Source organism: Propithecus coquereli, unplaced genomic scaffold, assembly GCF_000956105.1.
Source record: "Propithecus coquereli isolate 6110/MARCELLA unplaced genomic scaffold, Pcoq_1.0 Scaffold210, whole genome shotgun sequence".
Taxonomy (NCBI): domain Eukaryota; kingdom Metazoa; phylum Chordata; class Mammalia; order Primates; family Indriidae; genus Propithecus; species Propithecus coquereli.
Genome location: NW_012146079.1, coordinates 3610450 through 3637761, shown reverse-complemented (window position 1 = coordinate 3637761; position 27312 = coordinate 3610450). Strand labels below are relative to the sequence as shown.

General features: G+C 38.5%; 1 protein-coding gene across 1 annotated transcript in view; it reads right to left on the bottom strand.

The window, feature by feature from the left end:
* Positions 1-27090, bottom strand: part of DESI2 (desumoylating isopeptidase 2) — a 60441-nt gene extending 33351 nt beyond the window's left edge. The window contains exon 1 of the mRNA XM_012644401.1: positions 26818-27090. Coding sequence (XP_012499855.1) covers positions 26818-26859 — 42 coding nt within the window. The 5' untranslated portion in view covers positions 26860-27090. The remainder of the gene's footprint in view (positions 1-26817) is intronic.
* Between the last annotated feature and the right edge of the window lie 222 nt (positions 27091-27312).

Here is a 27312-nt window from a genome sequence, read left to right as displayed (position 1 = left end):
GGAGGGGGAGGAGGGAATGGGTATATACACACCTAATGGGTGCGGCGCGCACCGTCTGGGGGATCGGCACGCTCGAAGCTCTGACTGGGGCAAGGGCAACATACGTAACCTAAACATTTGTACCCCCATAATATGCTGAAATAAAAATAAAATTTAGCAACAGGAAAGTCAAAAGAAGGCAGAGGAAGGGTAGCTATTCTTATTAAATGCAGTGAACAAACCTTGCCTACATCCTAGTTGTTTTTTTTTTTTTTAAATCTAAAAAGGACATTATCGGGACAACTGGGGAAGATACCAATATAGACCACTGTGTGTTACATGTATCTTGGTTTTTGTCCATGGTTCCCAGATCATAACCCCCACAGCCCTTTGTTATAGTCTCTTGTTATAATGTTGGGTGTGCTAGGCCTCAGGAACCAATCTCTCTGACCTTCTCCTGCCCTCCCCTTTCACCTGTCCCAAGACAGGACTCTAATCTTCCCCACCATTCTGATGGTGAGTCAGGCCTGCCCCATACCCTGGAGGCCAATCCCATTTTGATGGCTGTCCATAAAAACCCAGAGGACTGAGTTTGGTGACCTTAGATACCTGAACACATCGAGGCTCCTGGAGGTGGTGCAGCCAGGGAGGGCACAGAAGCTCTGCATCCCTTCCCCCATACCCCACACTTCTCTTCATGTGTATCCTTTATCATAAATTAGTAAACTTAAGTGTTCCCCTGAGTTCTGTGAGCTGCTCCAGCAAATTAATTGAGCCCAAAGAACGGGTCATGGGAATCTCAACTTGAAGCCAGTTGGGCAGAAGTTCTGGGGGCTCAGGCTTGCAACCGGTGGCAAGAAGGGGTAGGTCTTGTGGAACTGAGCCCTCAACTTGTGGGATCTAAAACTATTAATATCTCCAGGTAGAGAGCTGCAACTGACTTGGAGGACACCCAGTGGCGTTGGCTGCAGAACAGATGGCTCACTTGGTGGTAGGGAGAACCCTCCCCACCACATTTGGTCACAGAAGTCTTCTGTGTTGATGACTGTTGTGGTGTGAGAGCAAAGGAAAAAAATGGTCTGAGTATTTTCCACAAACAACTATATATTAGATTATATTGTATCAATTAAAAATTTCTTGGGTGTGATAATAGCACTGTGGTTAGGTAGAGAATGTCTTCTTGGGAAATATATACCAAAGTTTTTAGAGATGAATTGCTGTTTGTGACTTACTATGTTGAGAGAGAGAGAGAAGGGTGTAAGAGAAACCAAATATGGCAAAATGTTAAAAACTGGTGAATCTAAGTGAAGGATATATAGATTGTACTCTTCTTTCAACTTTTTTGGGAAAGTTTTATAATTTTCAAAATAAAAACTTGAAGGCACTATGAATAGTCTAGTCCTTGGCTCCTTAGAACAGAAGAGATGCCTTTCTAAGTTTCTTGCTGTCCTCCTTTCTCCCCCTTTTCAAGAAAAAGAGTAGAAAATACAAGGTATCATGCTAGTTTGCATAAAAATTCTGCTCGTCTTTTTCCAGTCAGTGGTTTCCTTGGCAGCCAACTTCTAGGACTTAAATTGCCTTTTCCAATTGAGAAATCCCATTGTTTATACAGTTGCAACCAATAATTTGATTTTCTTAACAACGGCACTAACAGGCTTTTGTTCTGGATGCAGGAAGCGCTATTTTAAAGTGGACTTTTCTCTTTTTACAGTGTGAGTTTCTCTTCCAAAACAGGGCATTTTCCAAAAAGAGATACATACATAATGGTTTGGCTACAATAATCAAAAGGTTTTAAATTCTTAGTAAATTGAACATTTCCATTTAATAATGTTCAATATCACTTAATTTTAACAATCTCTCTTTTAGTCGAGCAGTAAATAGCCTTCCAAAAGTACTTTATAGTGAATTTCCACAATGGGAATTCAAATGTTTTATTAAAAAATGGGAAAGGCTTTCATGAACACACACACACACACACACACACACACACACACACACACACACACAAATGGTGACTTCTGGCCAAAGTGTTAGGATGGGAATGCACTTGTTAGAGTAGGGATCCTGAACTCAGAAATCTTTTAGTTTCTGCTTTTTCATAAGTGAAAACAATTTCTTCTATGCTTAGGGATTCTGTGCTTTAGAACTCCTATGTGTTGCCTGGATACAACTTAAATCTGAAATTTCCTTGCATTCAAGACTTTTTACATTCTAAAAAAATAAAAGGGTCGGTTTTGACATATTTTGTAAAGGAGAATTATCTGTAAAATGAGAGAAACTTCAAAACGAGAAAAATGTACCATCCAAAAATTTGGTTAGTACTTTGGAATTCACTATAATGAGATCTGGCCTAAATAAAGTTTCTAAAGAATTGCTGAGACAGTACAATGAAAAATGAATACCTGATAGCTTTGCAAGTGGTAGTGTTACCTGCATTCTCAGATGGAAAGTTGAATAATCAGGTCAAGTGTTTTTGCTGAAGGTTATAGGAAGCCCACAAGCTGCTAGGAAAAGATTTTTTAACTTAAAGATAACTCCTTTGGACAGTATTAAACAGTGTAAGTCCACTCCCATTCTTAACATTTTTTTTGAAGGGTCTGTTTCAATCTTCTGTGCCGGGTACAAATTAATGTTGATATTGCTTATTTACTGTTAACAATAATAATGAGGGAGACTCAGTAGTTCTTTGCTTTTCCTGTTTTGTTGTATTTTCTATACCTAGAAAGGCCCCCAAGTTGAAGAGTTAATTTCTTTGTGAGATAAAAGTAACTTTATTTACTGGTTAGAAATCTATGAAGAGACATTTCCATCTACCTTACAGAAATAAAAAGGATTATAAGGAAGACTAAGAACAACGGTATGTCAACAAATTATAACAGATGAAATGGACAAATTCCTGGAAAGACACAAACTGCCCAAACTGACTCAAAAAGAAACACAAAATCTGAATAGACCTCTAAGGAGAAAAAAGACTGAATTCGTAATTTTAAAACTACCCACAGGGAAAAGCCCAGGACCAGATGACTTCACTGGTGAATTCTAAATAATTAAATAATAATCAATAACAATTCTACACAAACTCTTCCAAAACACAGAAGAAAACACTTTCCAACTTATTCTATAAGGCAACAAAAATATCCAATACCAAAACAAAAGACATCACAAGAAAACAGACAAATATCTCTTATGAATAGAATAAAAAATCCTCAACAAATAAAAAATATTATATGCTATGACCAAGTGGAATTTATCCCAGAAATGGATGGTGGGCTTAATATATATATATATATATACATACACACACACACGTCAGTTAATGTAATATATCAATAAAGGACAAAATCCACATGATCATCTCAATAGACACAGAAAAGTGTGTAACACAATCCAACACCCTTTCATGATTAAAAAAACAAGCTAACAACAACAAAAACAAACAAAAAAACAACAAAACAAAAAACCTCAAGGAAACTTCCCCAACCTGATAAAAGGCATCTATGAGAAACTCCACAGCTAATAACAATATTTAGCGGTGAAAGACTGAATACTTTCCCTTTAAGATCAGGAGCAAGATACTAATGTTTGCTCTTGCCACTTCTATTAAACACTGCTGGAGGGGAAATTAGAGAAGAAAAAATTAAAGGCATCCAGATTGGAAAAGAAGAAATAAAATTATCTCTGTCTATAGATGACATGATCTTGTATACAGAAAAATCATAAAGAATTCACTAAGAAATTATTAAAACTAATAAACAAGTATATATGCAGGGTATAAGATCAATATACAAAAATGTTTCTATACACTACCAATAAACAAAAAATGAAATTAAGAAAAATCCATTTATAATTGCATCAAAAAATAAACTTAGGGATAAATTTAAGAAGTTTCTAACTTGTATCTGAAAACCACAAACATTATTGAAAGAAATTAAAGACCTAAATAAGTGGAAAGACATTCCATGCTCATGGACTGGAAGACTTAATATTAAGATGGTAATACTTCCCAAATTAACCTAAAGAGTCACTGCAATCCTCATCAAAATTCCAGCAGTCTTTTTTTTCAAAACAGAAATTGACAAACTAATCCTAAAATTCATATGGAAATTCGAGGGACCCAGAATAGCCAAAACAATCTTGAAAAAGTTGGAAGACTCAGACTTCCTGATTTCAAAATTTAGCACAGAGCTGCAGTAATCAAGACAGTATGTTGTTACTAGCATAAGGGTAGGCATACAGATAAATGGAATAGAATTCAGAGTTCAGAAATAAATCCTTACATTTATGGTTAACTGATCTTCAACAAGGGTGCCAAGACAATTCAATGGCGGGAAAGAATACTCTTTTCAACAAATAGAACTGAGACAACTCGACATCCACATACAAATGAAGCTGGATTCCTACCTCATACCACATATAAAAATTAACTCAAAATGGACCAAAGGCCTAAATGCAAAAGCTTAAACTATAAAACTCTTAGAAGAAAACATAAGGATATTTTCATGATCTTGCATTAGACAATGGTTTCCTAGATATGACACCAAAAGCAAAGCACAAACAACAAAAACTAGATAAACTGGATGTCAACAAAATGTAAAACTTTTGTGCTTCAAAGGACACTATTAAGAAAGGTAAAAGGCAACCCATAAACTGGGAGAAGACATTGGCAAGTCATATATATGATAAGGGACTTATATCTAGAATATATAAAGAACTCTCAGAACTCAAGAACAAGACAAATACTTCAATTAAAATTGGGCAAAGGATCTAAGCAAGCATTTCTTCAAAGATACACAAACCAAAACCACCATTGTATGTCACTTCACATATACTCAGCTGACTATAATAAAAAAGACACAGTAAGTGTTATTAGCAAGGATATGGAGAAATTAGAACCCTCATACATTACTGGTAGGAATGTAACATGGTACAAATGCTTTGGAAACAGTGTGGCAGTTCCTCAAAATGTTAAACCTAAAGTTACCATATGACCTAGCAATTTCATTCCTGGCATATACCCAAAAGAAATGAAAATATATAGCAACACAAAAACTTGCAATTGATGTTCACAGCAGCATTACTTATAATAGAAAAAATAGAAACAACCTCCATGTCCATTGACTAATGAATAAAATGTGGTCTTATCCATACAATGTAATATTATTTCTCAAAAAAAAAAAAAAAAAAGGAATGAGGTATTGATGCATGCTACAACATGAATGAACTTTGAAAACCTCATGCTAGGTCAAAGAAGCCAATAACAAAGACCATATTGCATGGTTCCATTTAAATGAAATGCCCAGAACAGGTTAAATCTATATAGACAGAAAGTACATTAGTGGTTACCTATAACTGGGAAGTTTGGGAAGCTATGGAAAGTGACTGCTAATGGGTATAGGGTTTCTTTCTGGAGTGATAAAAATTTTCTAAAATTGCTTGGAGTGGTTATGGCTCCACAACTCTGTGAGTATACTAAAATCCACTGAATTGCATATTTTAAATAGATGAATTGTATGGTATATGAACTATTCCTCAATAAAGCTGTTAATAATAAAAAAAAGAACATTAAGAATAGGAGCAGGGCCAGGTGTAGTGGCTCACGCCTGTAATTCTAGCACTGGGAGTCCCAGGCGGAAGGATCGCTTGAGGTCAGCAGTTCAAGACCAGCCTGACCAAGAGCAAGGCCCCTCTCAACTAAAAATAGAAAAAAAACTAGCTGGGTGTGGTGGCGCGGGCCATAGTCCCAGCTACTAGGAAGGCTGAGGCAGGAGGATAGCTTGAGCCAAGGAGTTTGAGGTTGTAGTGATGATGATGCTACCGCTGACTAACCCGGGAGACAGAGGACTCTGTCTCAAAAAATAAAATAAAATATAAATAATAGCCATGAGAAGCAAAATTACTCTGAAAAAAAAAAAACAATAAAAAAGAAAGGAAAAAAAAAGAATAGAAGCAAAAGATTGACTAACTCATACCAAGTGGCATAAAAGTGTATCGTTTCATGGCTGGCAAACTTAAACAAAAACAATTCTATACATTTCTTGAGATCCCAAGGATAAATTTTCCTTCAGATACAAAACATACTTTGTTCCTTAAAAATACAAAAAAGGAATTTGGCAGTATAACAAAGTTTTCCATTTGTTAGCAAAATGAGAACCAAGAAACTCAAGAAAAAAAACTTTCCATTTCCTTGTCCTTACTATGAGATGTGGTCCAATATAAACTTTACTATGAGTGAAATATATAGATGTTGGGAGTGGGGCTCTCGATGAAAAAGAAAGTGAAAGGAAAAATACTAGCTACCCTAAAACATTTTCCGATAACACAAAAGATGGTCCAATTAGTTTCTTGAACTCGCTATCTCCAATCAAAAACCTTTAAATAGGTTACTTCTTAAATTACAGACTGCATTCCTAATTCTAGCCAGCTGCCTTCTAAAAACATCTGCTTTTAGTCACAAGGAAAAACAGGATATAAAAAAGTAAGACATCAACAACAGCAGAAAAAAATAATTCTAAATATATACTCTGGTCAGCCACCTCTTCACACATGAACAGCAACACATTTCTGAAGAAATTTTTAGAATTCACATTATAAAGTGAGTAAATTAGATGTTTTTCTTTGATGTGGCTTTTTTCCTAAATAGAATGAGAAGATAAGAGAGTAAGACTTTCCAGAAAGAGTTGGTCTGAGAAAGAGATGCCCTTCAAATGTCTCTGCTCCTGTTAGAGATTCCTAGGTCTGTTACTAGAAAACACGCCTGGAAGGCTCAATCTTTCCATAACTAGGCAGGCTGCCTGTGGAAGACACAGTTTAATTCAAGGTCAGGATGCCTTATACCCACGGTCCCCAACTTTTTTGGTTTCATGGAAGACAATTTTTCCATGGACGGGGTCAGGGGGTGGGGGGATGGTTTAGGATGATTCAAGTGCATTACATTTACTGTGCAGTCAAACCTCTCTGCTAATGAGAATCTGTACTGGCGGTCGCTCCCCAGCGCTAGCATCACCGCCTCAGCTCAGATCATCAGACATTAGATTCTTGTGAGAAGTGGGCGACCTACATCCCTCCAATGCACAGTTCACTGTTGGGTTCGGGCTCCTACGTGAGCCTAATGCTGCCACTGATCTAGCAGGAGGCGAAGCTTATGCAGTGATGTGAGCAATGGGGAGTGGCTATAAATACAGGTGAAGCTTCACTCACTGAGCCACACTGCTCAACTCCAGCTGTGTGGCCTGGTTCCTAACAGGCCATGGACCCCTACCATGGCCTGAGGGTTGGGGACCACAACCGTATACAGTCCTTCTGCCTCAAAATCCTGCCAAGGGGCCGGGCGTGATGGCTCACGCCTATAATCCTAGCACTCTGGGAGGCCGAGGCGGGAGGATTGACTTGAGCTTAGGAGTTCGAGACCAGCCTGAGCAAGAGCTAGACCCCGTCTCTACTATAAATAGAAAGAAATTATGTGGACAACTAAAAATATATACAGAAAAAATTAGCCGGGCATGGTGGCGCATGCCTGTAGTCCCAAGCTACTCAGGAGGCTGAAGCAGAAGGATCGTCTGAGCCCAGGAGTTTGAGGTTGCTGTGAGCTGGGCTGACGCCACAGCACTCTAGCCAGGGCAACAGAGCAAGACTCTTTCAAAAAAATAAATAAATAAATAAATAAATAATACCTATTTTAAGTGAAGATTTAATGAGATAATTGTAAAGAAAACAAAAAAAAGTATGAGGACTGATCTTATTTTACTTAATGATTTCAGTTGGGAAACTCTCCTATAATAATTATTTACTGTTGGTAGTTATTCATGCTGAAGTAACTGCTATCCTCATAGTGAAACTTTTGAAATTAATAGTAGTGTTTCTTAATGCTTCTCTAACTGGGTTTCCATTCTTTGTCATTACTTTTAAAAATTATTTCACTACCATCAAAATTCAGGTTACATACCATCTCTTGAGTAGAAATCTCCCTGCAAAGCTTAACAGAGCTTCTCAAACTTGCTATGAGGAAAATCATGCTTTTGTAGAACACCATATAACACTGACATGTTTAACTCCATTTCACAAACTAGAAACTCTTTTTTGAAAAGAAAATATTATAAATATGCAAAAAGAAATCACAGCCAGGAACATGTATCCATACAGCCATAAAAAACAAACAAACAAAACAAGCTGCTGAACTAGATATGACTGATGTCAGCAAGATTTCTGTTAATTTTTGGCATATATGTCTTCATTGATTTGTTACCTCAACAGTAGCAGATGCCAAAAGTTTAAAAATACATACTTGGGAAAAATGGATAATCCAGGACATTTTTATCCAAATAAAGTCCTAGAAGTTGGCTTTTTATGTGAACTGGGGAAAAGATGACTTTTATTCTTAGAGCTTGGTTCAAGTGTTAAGAGTACAGCTAGCATTGGGTAGACTAGTTTAAGAACTACTGTTCTGAGACAACTGCAGAAGGTGGGAGGAAGAGTTATATGTTAATATTAACATAATGACACTGAGGCTAGCCTTGCAGAGAAAGTTTATAACACAAAAGCGGCGCTGTGCAAGAGAGCAATGACACACAACATTGGGGTGGATACACTAAAGGAAGCAATATATTCAAGTTAACCCAGTGCTGGCAACTATACAATCCTCTCAGGACTCCATAGGTAAGAGGAATCCATATAAGAAATCTATTATATGAGAAATCAGCCATTTTCATTTGAAAGTTAAATTTACAGTTTGATTCTTCTCAAACCTTTCCTAAGGTACCAAAGGAAAACAGTAAACCAGCCAGAAGCTACCACAAAATAGTACCTCTCAAACCACAAAACAACAGAAGATTTACCACAACATCCCTATGTCAACCACCTATTTAAACCATTTGTACTGAGGATGTCATTTGGTCAGTTTAATCTAAGGATCTCTTTCCCTTAGGGTCAAACTAGAAAACCCACAATGTTCCTCTAGTTCCAGTTTAGATCACAAGGGCATTTCTTCTATTGTATTTGAATTAATCTCATAGATTATTGCTTGAATACAAAAAGATTATTCAAGTATTACACTAACACAAGTTGAAGCATTTGAACTATAGTGAAAAAGACACCAGATTAAGAGTTGGGAGACTCGAGCACTTTGCCTTGGTTTGGTCCTTCATATATATTTGATAATTTTTTAAGGTACTCAATCTGTCTCAAGAAGTGTTTGATCCTAATTCAGAATCCTGGACCCAGACGATGTTGGTTCAAATTCACTATCTAGTAGCCTTGGGAAAGATACTTAACCTCTCTGTCTTTTCATGTGTTTATTTACAAAATGGGGATAATAAATAGAATTTATCTCAAAAGACTGTTGAGGATTAAATGAATATGTCTACAGTACTTAGAAAAGTGCCTGGCCCACAGTAAATATTATTGTTATTAGTAGTTGCAGCAAATGCATTTACTTACTGACAATATGATCCTTCCCTAATATTTTTGTTCTACATATTGGGAAAGGTTGTATGCATGTGCAAATAAGCAGATCAATTCTGGTTATCTGTGAATTCTCATAATTTTCAAGAATCTTCAGGAGTTGATGTCAAATTACCAAGAGTGGTGACTCACCAAACTGAATAGCAAATAATGGCAGAGTTAATATGACTCTACTTTACGACTCCTACAAGAATTATTTATATTCTTGACAAGTACAGATTTGACTAAAAGCCCTCTTTAAGGCAGTGATTTTATATATGCCTATATATTCATGAGGGACATGAGCAGAGCCCTGGTGAACCACATCTCACTTTAGTGCTAGGACTTTACAGCCCTGCATGTCCTTAAGTCCATGGAGACGGTAAGTAAATAGAAGGCGGCCAAGGAAGACCACTAATAAACACTTACCTCCTCTGATACCAACCAGTGTCGCTGATGTCTAGAAGGCTTTTAAAAAGCATTCTAAAGTATTTATAAAAGAAGAGAAAAATACTTGTGGGAAAATTATCTTAAAATATGTGAGAAGGACATAAATACATAAACAAGTGTAACTACTTTGTTCAATCTTGCCTCAATGCAAAAATATTGGTCTAAATATTTCTATTCATGGTTTTAAAGCATTGTTTACAGAAGTGAACTGATTGTGCTATATTAATGTCATGTTATTCTCCTGATAGAGAACTTTCATTAGACTTCATTTTTATCAATGATCTGCTTTATCAATTTAATAAAATTTTACGCTTCCTGTTTGAAAGCAACACTGAGAAATGCTATCTGCCTAGTCTGGAACTTGAAATACTTAATATAACCATTTAGGGCCTGGGCCTGACTTCTGTAAAAGGCAGTATTAAATAATCTGAATAAGCATAAAGTATGACTGTTTTCCACAGAATCAGTGCTCATGTTAGATGCTGAATGGATCAAAGCAAGTGTCTGACTTACTTCCCAAAAAGGGGTGCTCAGGGAAGAGAAGTCATATTCAAATACTGAGCTAAAAGGCCCCAAATAAATTGTGAGTAGGGGAGATCATGGGCTAATTATTATACTGCTGCCTCATATAAAACCAATCCTGGATGTTTACACTGTTAAACTAACTTAAGAGGTCTTTTTGGTAACACTGGATTGAGTCCAAGACAATCTTATAGCAAAGGCTATTGAAAAGTAACTCATGTTAAAATGCTATCTATAGTACCTTAGCATAAGGCTAGTCATAGGCAGAGTCAATAAAAACTCACTGAATGAACTCATCAAGATATTCTAGTATCTTTTTTAGATGAAATTGTAAACATTCAAAACAAAACAAAACAAAAAACAAAAAAGGAAATTATAAACATCCAGGGCTATGTCTGTTATCTTGCTTTATACTGTAAGAAAGATATCACATATAGATCCTATTTTACTGTTATTTCTAAGAAAATGTCCAATCTTTTCATTACCAGAGAGTTTTAAAAATAAGTGCATCACTCACTAGGTCTTAGGGGAAAAAAACTATATAACAAAAACATTTTCATTATGTTATTTATATTGATAACTTTTGGTATTAAAAAACCTCACTCTCTGAAAGTAATTACTCCTGATTACAAAAGATTGCCAATAATTTTTAGTTAATAGTGTTTTAAGTTTTGCAAATGTTCTGTAAAGTTTTTTTTTCTCCTTTTGAGAATGTAGCCAAACACACACATGTACTAAAGCTAGGGTGCCATACTTAATTTGCTGTCATAGTCCTAATTTTGGCATGTTTTGTCAAAAACATGCCAAAACATGTTTTGCATGTTATGCTGTTTTGGCATAATTATTCTGCCTGTACCCTCTTTTACTCTCAAGTCCCAGTTCTGATGATAAATTTGAAGGTTAGCCTAAGGCTGGTCTTCTTAAGGACTGTACTTTGAGTCTTAAAAGCTCCTAAGCACTGTGCTGAACCCATGAATGGGAGTGCACAGATGACATGACAGCTTAAAGCTAAGGAAAATGTGGTGCTATGTATTTTGGATAGAGCTAAAGCTTCTTCTTCTTTATCCACTAGGCAAATTAATTTTTAAAAACAAATTATGATGCTTGCCAAAAGTCCCAATTTTTAGGAGCCACAACAAGCTAGACACAGGATCATTGTGAACTGTTAAATTATTTAAAAGCAAATAGATTTTAAAAAGTCTGCTCATCAGGGAATCAAATGCTCCTTAAATATTTTTAAGAATAAATCTATTTCATATAACCCACAGTTTGACTCTTCTAGTGTTGAGAAATGGATGAAGCCGAGTACTGTCAACTCTTGGTCCTGACATCACATCTACAGCAGAAAACCAGCTTCTTGGCAAATCTCTCCTATCAGGCGCTTACTTTAGTTTTGTCTATGGCTGGTGTCAAATATTTTGGTAAAATCTTGAAACTTTTTTAAAGCCCTACTTATACTTAACCATCCCCCTGGATTAGGTGCTAAACTGCGTGAGACCAGAGACAGCCTTATTTAATTCTGTATCCTCCATATTGCTTAGAGCATTGTATTATACCTAGATGACCACTTGAATACTTAATGAGCTGAAATGTAGCAAGGAGGATGTAATGCTTTCCCCCGTCCCGTTCTTAAATGCGACCCATCGGAAAGAGCATCTCCATTCAACAAATATTTATTGGAAACTTATTATGTGCCAAGCACTAGCAACATAGAAGCAAACGTAAGCCTGCATTGAGAAATGTCTTTTAAACTGCAGGTTGCAACCCATTAGAGAATTCCGAAATTATTTCAGTGGGTTGCACCAGTATTATTTTATATGAATGAAACATAATGGAATAGAACTTATCAGAGGACACATAATAAAGTGTTTCCTGAACATTTGATTTTAGTTATGTGTGTGTATAATGAGTGTGATGTAAAATCTATTTCCTAGTTGGTTCGAGATAAAATTGAGAAACACTATATCAGAAGGGTCCCCCTAAATTGCATCTCAGTTTAAATCTCATTTTAAATGTCTACTTAACCAGCAAAATTATAAACAAAGCAACTTTATTCAATAAAATATATGTACATCTCCTATGTTGTGACAGGAACTCTGTTAGACAGTGGGGATACAAGGATGATTAATTCACAGTCCTTGTCCGTAAGGAACTCATTAACAACATAAACAATCACAATTTTTTTTTTTTGGTAAGAAAGTCACGTATAAACACAATTTGATAAGCATTAAAACAGAAACATGTACACACACAGTAAATTAATAACTCATTTTTGGGATGCCACTCTAAAGTGTACTTTCAACTTATTCTTTCACAATGATAATAGTCCATGTAAAATATGTAAATTACGTTAGGGATGTTCAGGCAAGCAATTTCCCCAAGGTCACATAATGAGTGGCTAAGCTGTAAATAAAGCCCAGGGTCCTCAGCCTTCACCTACTGCTTTTTTTCTCACACAGCTCTACTTCCTAATAGATATTCTCATGTGGCCTTGATTTTCTTTACATGATCTTGAAATATCCTGAACAACTTCAGAATAAGATGGAGGTTATTATTGTTAATTCACCATTTTCCCTAAAACATGAAATAACAGTGGCCCCCTCACGTACCATCACAAGCTAAAAGAAACTGCCCTAACTTACTGTTTGCCTAAACATCATATAATGTGCCCACCTCATAGCTAATTTAGTAATGCAGAAATCTCCTATTCTGGGGACTATAACTTAACTCTGTATCTGAAGAAGAATCTAGAGAATATATATTACTTTTGGAAACCAGCGTTTCAACTGTATTTCAACCAGACAACTCTTTTTACACTGTTCAGTAAGCTAGAATACATACAGCAGATTATATTGAGAACGGCTAGAGCCAGGGCCCCTTGAACCTGTCTCTCCCACCTTGGTGACCCCAGCCTTCTTCTGCCCTAGTAACTGCCTGCGGGGACCCAGGAGCCACGAGGCTGGGCTGAACTGCAGTGGATTAGGGGTGGGAGCTTGAGGGAAGGATGAGGGTTATGGGGGCAGCAAGAATGGGTTGGGAGAAGGGGTGGTGGAAGGAAAAAGAAAAACCCAGAGACAAGCAAGTGGCTCCCTAGCCAGCTGTTCCAGCTGCTGCTTCCTCCAGCACAGGGCAGGCAGTGCAATATTCATGCCCCCTCAATCTTTCTCACCACGACCTGTCCCTCCAACCCAACCCAACACACACATTCCTCCCACACCCCACAAGAAGCATATTTCCAGCCTGTACCAGGGTAGCAGGGAGGAGCTGGGGCGGGGGGGGGGAAGCAAAAAAAAAAAGGGCGCTGGAGACAATAAACCTGTTAAATTCTTTATCTGATGGTTCTTTTAATTTATTGTTGAACAATGAGCTAGGAATTATAATTACATCATGGTATGTACAAACCAATCTCAAGCTAAGATGTTTATTATTATTTTTATACTTTCCACAAACATTTAAAGACTTACAGATCAGTTCCACTAAGTTCATTTGACTGAAAGGCTAAAGAGTCAATTCTAACATATGAGGGGGAAAAAAGGCTATAAAACTAATCTCAATTTTATACATATATTATGATGAAGATTTTGAAGCTAGTGTCAAACACAAAATCCTGCTTTCTAAAATCATTTATTTTAAAGAGATGGGGTCTCACTATGTTGTCAAGGCTGGAGTGTTGTGACTATTCACAGGCTTGAACACTGCGCACTACAGCCTGCAATCCCTGGCCTCAGCGACCCTCCCACCTCAGCTGCCCCAGTAGCTGGGACTACAGACGCGCACCATGTCCAGCCAGTCCTGCTTCTCATGCTTCAATTTGGGTAGAACTTTGCTCTCTGTAATGTTAACACTCCTTCAGATAATAAGTGAGGAAATTCCAAAGATCAAGTTACTCATTGTTGCAACTGCTGAAAGCACACAAATGGCAGCTCATTTAGCTTATATAATCCTGCAAATGACAATGGCAATAACAATGGCTATTATAACATTTTCTAGTGCTTATCATGTGGCAGCTTATCATTCTATGTATTTTACTTAAAATGACTCATATGATTCTTACAATAATCCTATGAACTAGGTACCATTACTATTCCTATATTAGAGAGGAACCAAGACACAGAGAAGTTAAGTAACTTTCCCAAGGTCACACAGCTAAAAAGCAGAAGATAGGATACAAATCCATGCATCCTGATTCCAGGGTATACCGCAAAGACAAGAGAACTGCATTATACTACCTCTTATCATAGCACATTCCAGACAGCAGGCTTGCCCTCTCCTCAGTCCTGACTCTTACACTGTACCAGTGCAAACGGCTCAGGGCTCTCACCTGCCACCTGACAGGCTGGGGAGACCCATTAGATCAGCAGAGAGAAGGGGGCCGCTAGAGGTGAGCAGCCAGCCAGAAGGCTGAAAGATAAAAGCCACTGCTGGTGCCTGCCGGGTGCTGCTACTTTATCTTCCCTCGAGCAGCAGCAACAAACAAGACCACACAGTGGGGAAAGGAATTGTTTCAGGCTGGCAAGTCCTAGGGGAACTTCAGGCAAGTGCAGCAAACCTTTTTAAAGAAATTACTATGTACCAATCTCTAGGGATAAAAAGAAGAGAAAGACACTGTCTCTGCCCTCAAGGTCACTGCAGAGTGAGAAACTTAGAAACCTACACTGCTGCATTATTGTTTGATACCCACCGATAAAAGAGCAACAGGTCCGAATGAATGGGATTGAAATATCAAGTTCTTGCTCCCTTATTTGTTGGACTCTTCAAAGTAGTATCTTTCTGAAGAAGTTGATTTAAAAGGACAAACTTCCAGCTTGAGAGCATGGTACAAGGTTGACAGTAAATAGAGATAATATTAAAGTATATCACTACTTCTCAGTTTAAATGGATGAGGACTGGAAAATATTATAGCATATTCATTTGCTGATTGGAATGATATAGCAGACAGGAAAAGAACTGAGGCAGAAGAGAGTGGTGATAATTCTGAGAGAAGTTCTTGCATAGATAGGAGAGAGGATGGATCTGGTACACAGTGGGAGGTTTCATCTTGGATAGGGACGTGGACAATACATTCCATGTCATAGGAGGGAAGGCAGACTCAGTAGAACAGTGCTGGAGGAAAGATGGAAGTTCAATTGCCTCTTTTCCCTCTTCGGTACTCTGAGCTGTTGTTTTAGTCAATTGCTTTTTTCCTCCAGTGAAATAAGCTGTGAGGTCATCTCTGAGACTAAGCTCAGAGTAAGGAATGGGGAGAGTATGACAAATTGTACTGTAGTTGTTTTGGAGAGTGGAAAAGTCAATTGACTAGAGAAATAAGGAAGCACTGCCAGATAGTATTTAGGGCCCTCTTGGGGTTTGTGGTCACAATTCTAAAGTGAGATCAGTCAGTACGGTTGTGCCTTTTTCTCTAGCCCTGTTCAGCTGCTGAGGTGTAAAGCAGAGGGAGAGCTGATTTTAACTATGGTTGCCAAACAAGTATGACAGAGGGAGTGATTATAATGGTAGACTACAGAATCTAACCTAGACGAAGAGGGGAACGAGGGTGTGATTATTTTAAGGAATTGACATACAAGACAGTGGGGGCTGGTAAGTGTGAAATCTGCAGGGCAAGCTGCAGGCTGCAGATTCAGGGAAGAGCCAATGTTGCAGCCCGCCTGGAGCCAAAATGTGTTCTTCCTTGGGGACCGCCATCTTTTCTCTTAAGGTCTTCAACTGACTGGACAAAGCCCATCTGTATTACGGAGGTTAAGTTGCTTTACTCAAAGTCTATGTATTTAAATGTTAATCATATCTTTAAAATACCTTCACAGCAACATTTAAACTGGTATTTGACTAAAATTGGGTATGATGGCCTAGGCAAGTGGACACATAAAATTAACCATCACAGAAATATTCATAGAAAAGGTTTAGGATGCAGGGCATCTTTTTGGTCACTGTCCAAGCATGAGTTTCAGAGAGCACAGCAGAAGTTAGTTCAGGGAGGGGTGTGAGATTAGGACAAATAAAAGGAGAATCAGCACTTTCTTGGGATGGAGAGGATGCGATGAGGACAGATTTTAGTCTCAAAGCTCTTGGTTCAAGATTGTGCTCCACCACTTAGGGTATGACTCTGAACAAGTTTTTCATCTAAGCCTTAGTTTCATCATCTTAAGAAGGAATAATAATGAGGAAATGGCTTAGTACAGTGGCTAGCATACAGAAAACACTCAAAAACGTTAGCGTTGTCACTAAAGTTGGTATTCAACCCACCATTGCTAAATTTGACTGGCTTAAAAAAAAATTAGCCTTTATTGTTACAGGAAGACTCAATACTATAAATCTATCAATTCTTCCCCCCAATTATTCATAAATGTAATGCTATTACACTTAAGTCTGAGAGATGCAATAGAAAAAAAAAATTCAGTGAGTTTTTTGAGAAACTGCTTCTAAATTATATTTGAAAAATGAATGTGTAAGAAAAATACAATTCTGAAAGAAAGTAAGAAATGTGCATCACTGATATCAAAACTTGCTAGAAGACTACTGCAATTAAACTTCTAATAATGGTGCAGGAGGAAGCAACCAAATAAATGAGTAGCACATAAAGTGTTGGAATAGACCTAAATATTCATGGCAATTTAGTATAGAATAAATGTATTATAACATGTGTCTCATATTAACATGGGGAAGTATGGATTATTCAATAAACAGTGTTGTGATAATTGTTTTTCCACATGGGAACAAACATGTAGATTATTTCTATAATTTTATGATAGGGAAAACCTTTCTAGAAAATGACATGAAGCTGAAAGGTTAGAGAAGACCAAAAGTTTTGACCATGTATATATAACTTAAAATTTCTGTAAGGCAAAGGACACTATAAATACACTTACCAAGCTTAACAAGGGATTTTATTTATTTACTGTCATTTCTTAACTTACATGCTTGGTCCTTCCTCATGTTATATTTAATTTTTTTCTTCCTCTCTTACACCATATGGACTATGTTTTCTTTGCTCTTTTCCCTCTAGGTCTGATTTTATCCCAACAATGCTTACGTTTTGGGATAATGTAAAAACTTTACATACACTCAAATATAATCTTCCAATATCAACAAGAATCAATTATATTACCCACTCACCTCCTCCTGTGTAAGACGACTAGATGATTTTACCTCCTCTCTCTCAGCTAAAGTTTGTTCAATTTTTTAAAAAACATCATGTTTACTCTCTTTGAAGAGTAATTCTGATATTGGCTTTGTTTTTAACCACATTTATAATAAGATTTTGCTATGTTAAATGAGTTTTGATGCCCATGGCTTTTTCTTTTACAGTGAACCACCTCATTCTTAAGTTCTTGAATCATCTTTTAACCTCCAGAATGGTACGTGGATATTGTTTATGTCCTTTGGTACAGGAATGACAACTGAACAAGCTATTGCATTTAGGCATGTATCTTTTCCCTTCCAATGCTCTGTAGATAATGCTCCATTTTATTTAGCCTCTGGTGTCATGAAAGAGAAGTCTGATATTAGCCTGACTTTTGTTCTCTTGTAATAACTTTTTTGCCTTTGTGTATTTGTAGGACTTTCCACTTTATTAGAATTTGAAAATTAAACCAGGCTTTGGTTGAATATTCTTAACTTTTAAAAAATTCTGCCTAGCACTTGATTCTTCTGCCCTTTCTAACTGGAGTTCAGACTTTCTAAATTTTGTTATTTTCCCTTTAGTTTCCAATCTAACTCCCTTCATAGTTTTACAATAGGCAATGGTGCTTTTCATCCTTGTGGAATCTACCCTAACCTCACATTGTGCCCTTTCTGGTACTGCTTGTTCTATTTTCTTTTTTTTATCTTTTTCTTTTATAACCATAACCAAAGCTTATGATGCTTGTTCTATTTTCAATGATCCTTATGAACCTGAGAACATAAATCATGAATACCTTAAAAACTTCTCGTTTTCTTGCTGTACATTTACTTAAGAGGTGGCATGTGGCCTGATTGAGGGCCTTTGTGCTTGCTTACCCTCTGTCTGGAACTTTCTCTTTTCCACATGGTATACTTCACCTTTCAGGAATGCCTTCTTGGTGAGGACTTTCTCGACCACTCTACTTGAAACTGCAGTATAAACTGCAGCTACACAATCTTGACCTACACTGTCCCTCCCTTTCCCTGCTTTATTTTCCTCTTTAGCATTTATCACCACTTAATATACCATATTTTACTTATTTATTAGCTTTATCCTGTTAATAGGTAGCTTAGATAGATGAGCTTGGCATTAACTTATTTTGCTATTTGCATGTATTTTCTGATTAAAAGTTTCAAAAAGCAAAAGTAAAAAATCCCATTTTTATCAAGGGGGTTGTGGGGAGGAATATGATAGAAAAGATGTCAATTACTCTCAATTTATAAATTTAGTGCAAGCCCAATTTTAAAAAAAAAAAATCCATGGACTTCTGGGTATATATACAGAGGAATTGAAGGCAGGACTCAGATATTTGTACATCCACCTACATAACAGCATTATTCATAACAGCCAAAAGGTGGAGGTAACCTGTGTCCACCGATGCACAAAGGGATAAACAAAATGGGGTATATACGTACAGTGAATTATTATTCAGCCTTGCTACAACATGGATTATGCTAAGTGAAATAAGCCAGTCACAAAAGGACAAATACTGTATGATTTCACTTATATAAGGCATCTAGTCAAATTCATAGAGACAGAAAGTAGAATGGTGTTTACCATGGGCTAAGGGGAGGAAGGGCACAAGGAATTCTCGTTTAACGGGTAGTGTCCGTTTCGCAAGATGAAAAAGTTCTGGAGATCGGTTGTGCAGTGATGTGAATATCCCTAACACTACTAAACTGCATAGTTAAAAACGGTTAAAATGGTAAATTTTATGTGATGTGCGTTTTAACATAACTAAAACAAAACCAAACCCTATGAAATTTTTTCACAGAGCCTTATAAAATACTCCCAGAAAAAGAAATGAAGGCCAAGAAAACTTAATAATGAAAAGAAACTGGCCTAGCCAGATTCTAAATATAATATGAAATTATAATAAAAATAGTGAGGTAACAAGGCTAGAATCAACAATTCCATATGGGGAAGAATTTAGTATTACAAGGATGACATCAAAATTTAGTGAGGAAAGACTTCAAATAACATGGAGCCAATTAGCTGACTTTTAAGTTACCATTTTGAGGGTAGGGACACACACACCATATAACAAAATACAGCCCAGATAAACTGAAACAGAATTTTCATGTATCCCTTTTCCCATTTTATTTATTTATTTTTTTTGCCTTTCTTATAGTTTGATTATTTTGGCAGTCTTCCCTTTGCATTCTATTAACCAACTGGCTGACATCTGAATAATAATGTTGCTTTGGAATTCAAATAATCTTGCAGAGAATCTGACAGTCAACAAATGGAAAGTATAAGTACATCCCACCTTAAGAAAAATCCATTAAACAAACAATTCATCTAAATAGTAGCTTCTACTTGGTATTTTAAAAGTATTTAATTTACTTGTTTCAAAATTTCTATTTTGTTAGCTTTATTAATCATAAATGTGGCCATGGAACTGATATACACTACAGTAGACCACTGCAGTTTGAAGGAGCTTTAGTCATCAATTGCTTGGACCCTACTAAAATCTGAATATTTGCCAATCATAAAAAAGTTTCCCTGCTTTATTTTTTGAATACTTCAAATTTTCCATTTTAAGTTGCTAGGTTAATATTTATTCCATGCTAAGTCAAAGGACTGTTAAAAGGGAACACTGAACATTTCTGGGTTTACAAAATACCGTTCATGGATGGTATTACAGGCAGAATGACTCCCCCAAACGTCCATACCCTCGTCCCCAGACACTGTGTATATGTTATGTGGCAAAGGGACTTTGCAGATGTAATTAAAATTATGGACCTTAATATAGGCAAATTATCCTGGAATATCTGGGTGGGCCCCATTTAATTACAGGAGCCTTTAAAAGAAGAGAACTTTCTCTGGCTGGAGGTGTAACAGAATAGATATGGTAGAGGGGAAGTCAGATATTTGAAGTAAGAAAAGGATTCAACTCACCACTGCTGGTTTGAAGATGGAGGATTGTAGGACACTTTAAGCAGCTGAGAGAGGCTCCAAGCTGACAGCCCGCAAAGAATGGGACCTCAGACGCACAATCATAAACAACTGAATTCTGTTCACAATTTGAATGAGCTTGGAAGTAGATTTGCCCCCAGAGCCTAACATCTTGATTTTAGGCTTGTGAGGACTGGAGCACAGGAACCAGCCTAGCCTACCCGGACATCTGAATTACAGAAGTGTGAGATAACAAATTTGTGTTGTTTTAAACCACTAAGTTTTTGGTAATTTGTTATTGTAGCAATAGCAAACAAATACATATATACTTGTATATTTTCATATATACTAAACCAAAAAAAAAAAGACAATGCCATGGATAATGTAGGAGGGCAGATTTACGACTGTCCTTTTTGCTTAGCTAGACTCGTGGGTCACTATTTTTATGTCAGGTGGCAGAAGTGGCACTGGTCCAAGAAGCATACTGGTACAAGAAAATTCAGATCGGTTCCTATTAACTAGTTAATCTGTGTTATTATAAAATTCAAGAACTGACAATGTTTTAGGAAAGATTATCTTCCAAGGAATAACTAAGATCCAATTTCAGGAAGTAAACAGATTAAAAACATTTCCTCAGGGGCTGGGCATGGTGACTCATGGCTGTAATCCCAGCTTCCCAGGGCTTTGGGAGGATCCCTTGAGGCCAGGAGTTTGATACCAGCCTGGGCAACACAGCAAGACCCTATCTCTACAAATAATTTAAAAATTAGCCAGGCATGGTGGTACACACCTATAGTCCCTGCTACTCTGGAGGCTGAGGCAAGAGATCACTTGAGCCCAGGAGTTTGAGGCTGCAGTGAGCTATGAGGATGCCACTCCAGCCTGGGTGACACAGAGAGATCCTGTCTCTATTAAAAAAAAAAAAAATTTCTCAGTCTAGTCCCACAGTATTAAAAACACACACACCAATTAGTTTTGTCAAAGAAAAATATTTTATTTTTTTTCTGTTCCATTCCTATGATCTTTCCCTCCTTCATTTGGTCACCCATTTCAAAAATCAAAGCTAAAATCTAGCAATGTACTAAAGTAAAGGTACAAGGCAAAAAAACCCACAGAAATAGGTATTTGGCACAAAAAGGAGGATCACACAATCTTTTTGTGCCATTTACATACTGGCATCTCTCCTAATAAAAACTGGCTAAAATCCCACTCCTTTAGCAAATATTTATAGAACACCTTCCAGTGACAGGCTCTGTTCTAGACGCTGGTGACAGTATGATGCTATCAAGGAACTTACAGTGTAGTGGGATGCAGAAGAGCATAATATACGCAGTAACTGAGACATGTGGAAAGTACAACTAGGGAACAGAAGTTCATCCTGATGACTGAAGGTTGGAAGGAGCAGGAGGCTGCAGCTGAGCAACGTCGGACTAGCACATTCCAGACAGGAGGACCAGCATTGTAAAGATACCAGGACACGAGCTAGTACAGCCTATTTGGACAACTAAAAAGTTTCACTGTGAAAACAAACTGTGTATGCAGGAGTGGGAGATGGGCCTTTAACTGTCAAGGAGGGGTCACGTCATAGAGGGCATTACACTTTATCCGGCAGGTGAATTTTAAGCAGAGGAATGACACAATCGCTTAGGTTTCAGAAAAGTTACTTTGGTAACAGAATGGAAGGTGGATTAAAATGAAGTAATAGCAGAGATTGAAACTAGTAAGGCTAATATAATTTTAAATGGAGATAATGAGGTCCTGAACTTGAGAAGCATTAGTTGAAATGGGGATAAAGGAACCCATTTAAAGAATATTCATAAAGTACTCCCTGCCTTCCTTACCCACAACTCACCATAACGGCTAGAAAAGCCAGGTATCCACTTACTTAGCTTCATCACAGTTACACAGGAGCCAGTTCTGGATAATCTCTCGGGGAAGGAGCACGGCTCCAGCGAAACTTTTCCTTTCTGTTAAAAGGAGAGAGGTGCATGTAGAGAAAGGCCCCATTCTCTTCTATCTTCCTTCACATCATGCTGAATAAGGATACCATGTTTGGTGCCAGGGCAGTCATTTAACAACTCTGAGGGGACAAACCAAGGGGAAAAGCCAACATGGTGAGATGACAGAGTAGAAGGATAGAAAGTCTTCATTCTTGGTGACATGGCTAAACTGCTGAATTAATTCAGGACCTGTTTATCTCTTAAGACAAGTATCCTTCCGGTTTAAGCCACTGATTGTCAAGCTATTACTTTCAGACAGAATCAACCAAACTAAAACAAAGAAGATAGGGCCTGGTGACTGACTGAAGGGTTTGTAAAAAAAGAAAAATTTAGGTTTACTCCCAGGTTTCTGGTTTGGGAAACTAAGGAGAAGAAAGTGCTAGTTATCAAGATAAAATTCAACAAAGGTTTTTTTTAGGGGGGAATGGGGTGAGAGGGAAGGGTGTGAAGTGTGAAAAGAAGAGAAGGAAAGAAGTTTGTTCCTGGACATGTTGATTTAGAGATATTACGGAATCATTTTTAGGTGAAGCAATATGCGAGTCTGGACCTTGTTTAAAAAGTCTGAATTAGACCTACTGATGTACAAGAAGTCGTATTTATCAGACCTGCGTGATCTCACACTCTCTTGGAGGAGTCTCATGGAGATAGGACGGACTCTTCTTATTTGAAGAGTCCTAGAAAGTGTTTCTTTCCTATTCTTTTAAGACTCTGAAGATGGGCTGGGCACAGTGGCTCATGCCTGTAACCCCAACACTTTGGGAGGCCAAGGTGGGAGGATCCCTTGAGGCCTCTTGAGGCCAGGAGTTCAAGACCAGCGGGGGGAATACAATACCACTGTCTCTACAAAAAACAAAACAAACAGAAACCCAAAAAGCCCAATCTCTGATGATGTACAGATATTTAAAAATTGGAAGAAATTTGTTTATAGAATGAATTTACAAACATTAACACCTGCATATTTGTATTTTATAAAAATTCATTGGTAGCCAAGATAATCTGAAAAGCACGAAATCTCGATCTATGAAAAATGAAGATTGCTAAAGTAACTACACCAGAGGTCTGTCCCAGTATGAGAAACTAATCTAAGTCATGTGCTTTGCTATGTATGCTAGTAAGTTAGGAATATTTGAATAACCTCTTTCCCAAGACTTCAGAAAATAACTCCAGGACATGTTTTATTGGTGGTAGATTACCCCAAAGTACAAAGAGAAATATAATCACTGAGAAGACTGCAAGCAACAATTTAGGAGCACTATGCATGATTAAATAACCTTTTGAAGAGTATACTATTCCTCCATGAGAAGGAAGTTAATACAGGTGATCCCAGTACAATTATTTGCATATATGTAACAGACGTATGGAAGAAAGGAATGATCCGCAACAGCCCAACCTAGTGAATAGGAAGAGATACAGTCAGAGATGACAATCTGACAAAGAGGCACAAGGACACATGGCAAGAGGTCCCTATTAACAGTGATTATTATGGCAAACATGGCTGACTTTCATGTTTACAAAGTTTGAACCAGCCAGCTGATGTACTAGGCCTGCACAGATGACAGCAATTCTCATCAAAGGCATCTATGATGAATAGGAAATATTACCAAAGATAAAAGGAATGCACCCTTGGCATCAAGCAAAAACGTTTCAAAAACTAAAACTGACTTGAGAAAAATGAGTACAACAGACAAAAATCTGTACCTCAACCCACTGGTCTTCATTCTAAAACGTAACTCTGATCATACTGTACCCCTCCATGAAAACTTAAATGGTTCCCCCTGCTCACAGAGTCCCCTCTGGTCCTTCACTCAAGCCTGATACTAACCTAACTGATGAAGTTCTTATCAAACTTTCTGTTTTGTCTCCTTTCATGTATCCTACACTCTAGTAATACTGGGTGAGTTGGTATTTCCCAAATTCAATCTGTGCTTTCCTACTCCTGCCATTTTGATCATGCTGATTGTTCTGCCCTTGTGGATACTACCAATCCTTCAAGTTTTGTTCCTTTTCTCTTTCCGTATTCCCTGATCCTATAACCACATATAATCTCCTTCTTTGCACCCTTTTCTGCTCTTATAAAAATCATGCTACTCTGTCTTAAATTGTTATTACTGTTTTATCTCCCTTAAGATATTCTAAATTCCTTAAAGAAGAAAGGACAATTAACTCATTCTTGTGATTTCTACAGGGTCAAAATTAAATAAGTAATGGTAGGTTGCTGAATTAGTGACGTAATATACTTACAGACCAAAGCCTTCAAAAGAACATACAGTCTTGAATCAAGGACCCGAAAGGGGGGGGGGCAAAAAAATCCACGAGATCAAGTTTATTGGAAGTCTAATAATTCAACTGTTTACCATTCTGCTAACCATTCATATGTTTTATCTCCTGCTGATAGGAAAAAACAATATATAAGAAATAAATGCAGCTATTATTCAGTAGAGAAGATAGTCAATCAGATTGTGGTCTGGAAATTCTAGATCCTACTTTTAGTTGTCTGGGCAGGTCACTTTCCCTTTTCTCTGCCTGCTTCCTTTGTAACTACCTACTTTACACAAGTGATGTGAAGAATAAAATCTTTGTTAATTAGTTATTACTTTAACATTGTTCAGAACACTCCTCCCTTAAAAAATATTGGTTTGAATATCACCTCTAGCCTGTCCCAACTTACCACAATTAGCAATGTATCTTCCTGATTCACTGAATATCTAATGTAAAGCAGCACACTACATGCCAAAGCAATGCATTTTCAGTTTCTTTTACACAGCAAAATTCTCTTCTTCTACTCTCATAAATTTCTTTTAGGCTCTGAACCCAGGGCCTCCAGCCATTGCATACTCCTAATTTATAAAGGGGTTTAATAATCTAATTCTAGAAGGAAAGACACACTGTGCTCTCAATCAAGAGCAGTATATATCCTGAGATGGTTTGTAATAGTCTACATTAATAAATAAAGAAACCAAATTCAGATGGTGGACACAGAAAAAGTAAAAAGGTGATAAAAAGCCTTGAAAAACAAAGGTTGGACAGTTGGACACAAAAAATTTAAATCTAGAGAATTATTTCTTGACATAGACCAAGATCTTCCAAAGTGCCATGCTTTTCTACGATCTCTTGTTCTGATTATTCTTCTAACTCTTTCATGATGCTCCACTTTTTTCAGTATGTTAAACCATCTACTTTTAACTCCAGGCTCACATCAGAATTCAACAGAGAACTCACTTCAAATCTCAGGTGGTCCCTTATACCCTCCTGTCAAAATTCCCAAATAAGGCATGAGGAATCCCTTTCTACTCACGATATTACACCGTAAATTTAGAAACTTATAAACAATACAAGGGAATAAAAAGTTTAGGACTGTTAAGACTCCTGACCTGTAGTACTTCTGTCCTTCTGCATCTTTAAGCCATCAAAAATAACGATGGGGAATTTTTCATTTGTCAGTCAACTTACAAGGAATTTTAACCACCACAGGCAGAGATAATCTACAGAACAAAAACTGAAGAACCAAAAGCAAGCAAAAACACCCAAGCACGAAAATCTAACTGCAACCATAATCCTCTACCGGATACTTTCTCTGGGTGTATCTCAATTGCAATTATCAGGCAAACCAGTCCTTGAACTTGATTCTGTGTGCTTACAGCACTCCAAAGTTAGATGATACAACAAACAAGTTCTTCCGTCGCCTCTCCTATGGTCACGTCACCTGTTGCATCACCTGGAAAGTGGTCTTCAGAATCTAGGAAAGGAGCACCACCTGATCTCTAACCAGTTGGGCTATTTTCTTGCTAAATTTTAGCCTCATTCATTTTAATGAGGTTGCCTTTGTAGGCAAGGCTGTGTTGGCTCCTGCTCACCTTTGATGAAATTCTAGCACAGGCGTCGGTAACTGTGACTTTCTGGACTTGGAGGGGCTTTTGAAGGAGGAGTTTTTGAAGACTTAGGCATGAAGAGAGATGTACGGTTCGGCAGAAGAGGAGCCGGGAGCGCAGGCGATCGGGACGGGGGAGTGGGGCAGCCGGGGGCCGGGAGGTAGGGCGTCGGAAACGCGACCGAAGCTTTGCGGAAAGGACACTGCTAGTCTGCCAAGAGGTCGGGCCCAGAGCCAGGGTCCGGGCCAAGCTGAGGACATGGAAGAGGTCCGAGCCCACCCGAGCCTTGACCAAAGCCCCCGGGCTGAGCAGGCAACAACATCAAAAGCATCGACGAGAGACAGAATTAAAAAATAATAATACTCCCTCCTTGCCCCCCTCTTCCCGGAGAGAACTAAGCTGGGGGCGGAGACGCGAGGCAGGAAGCGCCTGGGGCCCGGGTCCGAGCCCGGCCGGCGAGAGGAAGCCGGCCTGAGCCGGGGCCGGGACCGCCAGGGGCCGCACTCACCATGTCGTACACGTTGAGCACCACTAACTGGTTAGCCCCCATCCTCCTCCCCGCGGCCGCCGCCTCGTTCTCCAGCCGCTCCGTCTCCGCGGGGCCCCAGGCCGCTCTCACCCCCGCGGGCGCTTCAGGGGGCCTGAGCCGGGCACTCAGCGTACAGCCTGGCCCGCGGCAGCCGGGGCGGAAGCATCGGGCAGCCCGGCAGCTCCGGGGCGCCGCCGACAGGAGACTCCGTGCGGACGGTGTCGGACCGGTGGCGGGCCCGCTCCGGCTGAGGCGCCTCCTCTAGGCGGCAGACACGTGGGGAAAGGCGGGGCCTGAGTAAGGGGCGGGCGCCAGGCGCCCCGGGGGCGGGGCCGGCCCAGCTCCCGGCTGAGCCCGCCTGCGCTCTGCTTCTCGGCCGCCGCACCTCGGGACCTAAAATGGCTGCAGTCTTGGCGCCTCCACACTCGGGGGGGGGGGGGGGGCGTGTCCTGTAAAGACTACAGTTCCCAACAT